Source organism: Platichthys flesus, chromosome 19 (genome assembly GCF_949316205.1).
Source record: "Platichthys flesus chromosome 19, fPlaFle2.1, whole genome shotgun sequence".
NCBI classification, from domain to species: domain Eukaryota; kingdom Metazoa; phylum Chordata; class Actinopteri; order Pleuronectiformes; family Pleuronectidae; genus Platichthys; species Platichthys flesus.
The window spans coordinates 7,894,370-7,900,855 of NC_084963.1; the positions used below are offsets into that span (position 1 = coordinate 7,894,370).

A 6,486-nucleotide genomic window follows, 5' to 3' on the forward strand; every position below is an offset into this window, starting at 1 on the left:
GTGGTGTTTCAAAACGTCGATCCCAACAAGTGCATTCAACCAATACATTTGAGATGATTAAACCAGACTTGTTTCTTTACGACACAACTTTGTACTTAACTTTATACAACAATATATAAGATGTTGCCGCGGCAGTTTTTGGTTTGAATCATGAAGACCATTGCTGTCATCAAGTGCATCAAGAGACTTGTTTTGTATTGTTGTATGAGTCAATAAGTTTCCTCCTGGAAAATATTATATTCATACATGCATTCATCATATTTCCTGGAAAAGACGACCTGCCTTGTTTGGGAAATACAGTCTGACCAACACCAGAGTTAAAAAGATGGATAGTGTTGTTGTTGGTTTCACCTTCATTTTGTCAAACCGCACTCTGACTACAAATAAGGTTGTTTGCTATACTTCAGCTGCAATTGTTATTATATTTTTGACAAGGACAGTCGTGTCTAATTACATGAATGTGTTCTATTCTGGTGTCTCAATAAACTGTGACAGTGTGACAGTGAGTCTTCAGGACCTTGAAACTGAAGCAGCTAAATGGAATTCAACCTTTAATAACCTTAGACCGAGCACAAACTTAACCTGGACATAAAAATAGAACACATAAACTACATTTAGACAAACCTTCACATTGTCAAAACAAAACCTGTGCATTTATCTACAATAAAGAAAATACTGTAACTAAGTGAAAGCCTTGTCAAGCTTTAGAAGGTCAGAGCGGACATCATATGATATACTTGTATGTTTACAAAAAATTTGATCATAATAGGTTTATTCTAAGGATTTTGTCCTACATCCTGAAATCATAAATATAAGCAGGTCTTTTAGTGTGTAGAAAATAAACTATATTGGCAGTAACTATGATGATTTCATGTTAATATATTCCATGTTAATTATTTCATAGGTTTTTAGGTAGCTTTTTATTCTCAAATATAACAGTAACTTTGACAACCAACATTGCCCTTCATGCATATAAACATAAATATTAAAATAATTTGGTATTTCTGCTGTATGGAGAGACCTTCAGAGGACAACTCATACTGTATAGAATAAGTATGTAGTGATGCAGCTGCAGTTTTATGTCGCTATTTCATCTTGTAATATCGAGCTGATCAGTTGAGCAGACAGAGCTTCCAGTAAAACCATTCAGCCTGTCACTGACCTCAGGCCCAGACAGGGAATCTAAGGTTTACAGATTATCCCATTAGACTGCTCAACGGCGGCTGCTGTGCACAAACACACGGTTAATCACCTTTTTTCTCTACCCTGACACGTTGACAACCTAGAAAGCTCTGCAGACAGTAGGACACACATGAAGGTCAGTTTATTTGATCTGATTAGTAGCACTTCCATTTCAGTAAATCTTTTGAAATCACAGGGTTACAAGTGCTCCAGCACAAACTAATTATCCAAACGGTTTCTTAATTAATCCACAAACAGAGTAAGAAAAACAGCAAAGAAAGGAGGAAACACACAAAAACATTGGACTGATGAAGGTGGCACGCAGGTGTCGACGTTTGACAGATCATCAAAATTCTACATTCTCAAGCTGAACATAGTCAGTGAGATCTCATTAGTGAGTTAGCTTTTTGACAACACACAATTTGAACATCCAAAATCATTTCATTTCCTCCCTCACGTGTTCGAGCACATCAAGCACACGATTAACTGCAAATTAATAAAAATCGAACAGCGGTAAAATACTTCACTACAGAACAGAATTGAACATTGTTTTGACAGTGGCGATATATTAATACTTTATGTGGGACTCAAAGTGGAACCCTACATGCTGCTGACACATGCAAGATGTATTAAACAGATGTATTTCAAGATATTTGCACTTGATTGTCATGCTGTAAACCCAGTTCTTTATCAGGCCTTTTTTTCAACAGCATGTGGTGCTTTTTGTACATTCAAAAAAAACACGCCCTGCTAACAGACGACGGTGAGTGATAATGGACTAAATGAAGGAAGAATTTACTGGAGTTTGAGATGGACCAACACATAAAAACAATACAACACAATGCAGGAGGAGAAAGTTTCAGAGCTTGTTCTCTAAATAAGGACAGGGAGTTTCAGTGGAAGGGTTACCGTTTTATGAATTTTCAAGGCCTATTGTAACACATAGAAAACAAAAACATATTTATGTGACTGTTGATGTCGACACTGAAATAACACATTTTTTCTGAGCTGAATAAATGGTGTGAAATGCAAGCGAATCATTATGTGGCACAAGTGCTCGATGTTTCTTTAAGGAGGAGCTGGTTTATTAGAGTGTGTCTGTGAAGGTTTGCCTTGTTGGAAGTGCATTAGTACCATTGCATCTGAGGATTTATTTGGTTGTAATAAGACACTATGCCCCCAATGCTAAAGGACAGGTTTACCTTCAGAAGGCTGTTTTGTCAACACTGGCAGTTTCTGAACAGTTGCGCTGACACGGCGAGGTGGATAGAGTGAAACCTCAACTGTGCCGACACCAAAACAATGCAAACCCCACAGGAGTACTACAGTTGACGTTTTTCACTTCGTGGACATGCGTTCCAATAACACCTTCATTTGGATAAAGAGTTTTTTCCAGTCGTGTGAAAAATCAAAACGCTCATGCTGTAAGCAAACAGGAAAGCACCTGCTTTAAATCCATGAAAAGCAGAAACATTTTAGAAAGGATATCCTCTCGAGGTCTCAGTGCAGGACTTCATCTTGGCCATGGTTTTATGTTGTTGTGAAAATGTCAACCAGAAGCTGGTTGTAGTAACCATTCTACTGTATGTCCACTACTGTGCAACCATTTCCTTGATATCTAGCTGAAATCCCACCACAGAGGCTGATAAAGAGATGTGGCTGCCGCCGGTATGAACAACCTAAAGTAAAGCCTTGTTGAACAACGGAAGACAAGAACAAGAACATTAAATTGAGAGAAACAGTGCTTTTGCAAACCGAATCTCTACAATTGGCAATTTTGGCTCGACCTTACCAATGGTAGCAGGATACACAGCATTACTAAAGGAGGCAAAAATGTCCCGTAGCATTGGTTGGCCAAGGGCAGCAGTCTGGTTGACAATTTCCATGGCAACATTTGCGCCAAAGGACTGTGACAACTCATCTACAACCATGTCTATGGATGGACTTCCAGTGTACTTTCACTGTTGGTTGCGACTTCCATTTGAGTTTCACAGTTTACACCATGTACCAAAGTAGTTGTTGTTGGAGGGTTTGATTTGGCTTCACCACCCACACACCCCCTTGATCTACAAACTATCCATCTCAGGCGTAGATCTGACCAGGGCGTGCGTTTTCTCCACCGTGGCGCTCCTGGCTCGGCTGGCGGTTGGTGTCGCCGGATTTAATGACACCTACGTAGTCCTGGATCCCAACCTCCAAGTTTCTGGCCTTCAAGGCAGCAGTGTGCAGCTTCTGTAGGAAATCTGGCATACCTGTCAGAGGCAAAGATAAGACCTCATTATCAGAGAGAATACACACACACACACACTGTAGGCAAACATGAAATATGTGTGAGGAAAGAAGTATATTCTAAGCGTAAAAAGATGTTTACAGGTAAAATGCAACTAATGAAAGGAGCTCACCACTTGACACCATCCAGCTCACACAGTAACGGGGGAAGACGGTCTGGGGGTCGTCGCTGTAGGTCAGCAGGTAATCAAAGCCATTCTTGGAGAAAAAACAAAGTCAGACTCAGTGACGAGAAAACCAGCTGCAACCTAAACAAATTTTTATGTCGACACATTCATTACAAACCTCATCAAATGACTTGTGAGGACGGATGACCATCTTTGACTGGTATGAATGGACTCGCACAAAGTCCTGAGTCTCTGGGACTCTGGGATGCTGCACAGCTCTGTACAACAGAATAATACAACATTTAAATCCACAACAAAAAAATCGAAATTGTTCTTTTAATAATGTATCAAACTCTAAAAAAGTCTGTAATTTATAAAGTCCCACCTGGACACTAAGATCATCAGGTTGTTGTCAACATCAACGTCATAGCGGCGTACGTAGACATAGTCCCTTGAGTACATGGGATACTTTGAGGGGAGATTAAAAAAAGATTAACAAGTGACTATCTGAAACACAATTTACTCTTGACCAAAACTCCTTCACACTGAACTTGAGTGTTGTGTGTACACTTATTTGGTAAAACAAACACACTAATCCCTTAATGCATGATAGCAATCAACGCAAACTCACAGGAAACTGTGTTGCCCAGTGCACAATTTCAGAGCCTGTGCTGAGGTCTCTGTCCACCACTTCAAGCTTGATAACCAGAGAATCCCACTTCTTCCTGTACTCTGTATCCAACTGGGGCAAAGGGGAAAGCATAAGTCAAGGGCAAGGTGCTTAATATAGCACATACTGTGTTGCAGTTGCTTTTGCACAGCATGTGTACCATGCAAACATGCAAGTTGTGCAAGAGCAGCTAGGTAATGGAATTGCAAAACAAGCCGCCCTATTGTACGATAAAATAAAATCGATAGAAATAAAATAATCATGCGTGAAAGTTCCACTGCTATGAATATGAAACATTCAACCATTTGTTAGCAGTTACATATACTTGCATTGCTACAATTGCATACAATTAATACAAATATTTCAAACGTTTCCTAAGTTTAAGAGTGAATTGCGATCTGGTCAATCTGTACCTGTACATTGAAGAACTGTCTCGGTGTGACATCGTTGTAGGAGCCGAACACTGCAAATGAAACACAAGGGAAGCTGACTCTCTGTAAGGAAAACCTTAAAAACAAATGGCAAATGTGTGGGGAATGTGTGTTGGCTGACCTCTGTATTCAAAGAGGTGACTGTTAGGAATGGGCCGCTTCCACACTCTAAAGTCTGTCTTCTCAATCACAACTTCCCAGCATGATTCCTGCTGTCCAGTCACAGTTCCCAAAGATGCATTGTAGTGTTTTGCATCCTCCAGCTCCAGTATCTCCAGCCCACACCTTCAGAAGGGACAAATGCCAGGAGAGGAGGTTTAGAATACTGAGTAGTTTTAGATACAAGTCAAATCAATATGACCTAGGTGGACTGCACACACAGATGAGTGACCAATTCCAACTTCGGCAAAGTGTCTAGATAGCTGCAGCAGCCTTCTTGCGAATGTATGTAAAGCATGTAAATCCCAGCATTATCATACCTAAAGCATTTAATGATCCCTGCATGTGTCACCCAGCTGTAAGTCAGAAACATTACCAACCTGCGAATTTCCTCTTCTTGAATCTTCTCGCTGTCCCACATGAAGACACCGGCCAGGGCGGCGAAGAGTCTCCCAGTGGGCGCATTCTTGTTCTGAAGTCTGCGCCATATCGACCCCACCAGGCTCCACCTGGTGCGCTCGGAGTACAGGTTGGAGTACAGCTCGCCGATCTGACAGGCACGTCGGAGCCTCTGCCCGGTCACGAAGCTGCAGTGGTCCGCGAATATGGAGAGCAGGCCCTTCCTCTTCTGGCCTGACCTGGTGGCGGCGACGGCCTCGTCCGCACCTGCCCTCTGGAGCCAGGACAGCAGCTGGGCAACGTTCCTGCCCAGCCACGGCACCTTCTCCAGCTGCCTTCCGCCCTCCGCGACGCTCCGTCGAAACGAGCTGCTGCTGCTCCGGAGCCTCATGGCGCTCACGCCGATCTCACAGATCGGCCGACGGGGCACGGAGTGGAACATGACGGCTTTGACCGTGACACAATCTTGAAAGGCAAAATAAGACAGCAGCTAGATGACGCTCGTAGCACCTACAGTTAGTTCACAGGCTCAAACCCCGGCTGATGCATGCATTGCCCGCGAACAAGTCTGAAACCCCTTATGTCAGTTTCAATCCGTTCCTGACTTTATCACCAGGCTTCAGTGCTAGCTAATGCTAATGTTATCTCCGGCTAAGTGCCTTCTAGCCCGATCTGGGCAAACACCCCCCACACACCGCAGCACTGGTGGGCTGCTGCCAATGTTCTGACCCAAATCTGACCCTCGGACACAGCGATCTACCTGAGAACCCGAGCTGGAGACGACCACACGCTTTCAAACTCAACCCGCAGGACGTTTGACCTCCTTTTCCTGCTGCCTCTCACACACCCACTCTTGGCAGCCCGCCTCGCTGCTTCCGGAGCGGCCGCTCATTGGACGACCGTCGCCTCGAGCTACGTGGGATTGGTCGCGGTGGCAGTCTGTCTTAAAACGCAGCAGCATGTGCGCCTGTCTCGCTGCTAAAGCTCCCCTGTGCCCGTGTTTCTCCGCTGATTTGAGATCAGATTTCGGGTCTGAGCTGCTGCTGCGGCTCCGGGGGACACGGAGGGTTTAAAATCTTATCCCGGATCAGTGTGTGGAGCCACACCATAGACAGGAAGTCGTCCTCGGCTGCAGATGTACGTGCACGCCGAGTCGGTGCACCACAACAACATGTGTTCGAGGTTGTTTCACAAGACAGTGGCTTCACTGTTGAGTCCAAACAAACCTATATAATTGTGTGCTGTTGAC

The 6,486-nt window shown here is 43.6% G+C and overlaps 1 protein-coding gene across 1 annotated transcript; it reads right to left on the minus strand.

The window, feature by feature from the left end:
- Positions 1 to 1,307: 1,307 nt before the first annotated feature.
- On the minus strand, positions 1,308 to 6,111 carry stard7 (StAR related lipid transfer domain containing 7). The gene is made up of 9 exons (XM_062412876.1): positions 5,998 to 6,111; positions 5,219 to 5,702; positions 4,801 to 4,964; positions 4,662 to 4,711; positions 4,210 to 4,320; positions 3,964 to 4,046; positions 3,757 to 3,856; positions 3,585 to 3,669; positions 1,308 to 3,434 (listed from the first exon to the last, which is right to left on the minus strand). Exons 2-9 carry the CDS (start codon positions 5,677 to 5,679, stop codon positions 3,265 to 3,267), a joined length of 1,224 nt encoding a protein of 407 aa, XP_062268860.1. The 5' UTR covers positions 5,680 to 5,702; positions 5,998 to 6,111; the 3' UTR covers positions 1,308 to 3,264.
- Between the last annotated feature and the right edge of the window lie 375 nt (positions 6,112 to 6,486).

Coding starts and splice junctions, on each gene's coding strand:
- stard7 (XM_062412876.1), bottom strand. CDS start 5,679: ATGTTCCACTCCGTGCCCCGTCGGCCGATCTGTGAGATCGGCGTGAGC. Junction 4,712..4,800: donor TCACCTCTTTGAATACAGAG/GTCAGCCAACAC, acceptor TTTCATTTGCAG/TGTTCGGCTCCTACAACGAT. Junction 3,857..3,963: donor CTGATGATCTTAGTGTCCAG/GTGGGACTTTAT, acceptor TCTGTTGTACAG/AGCTGTGCAGCATCCCAGAG.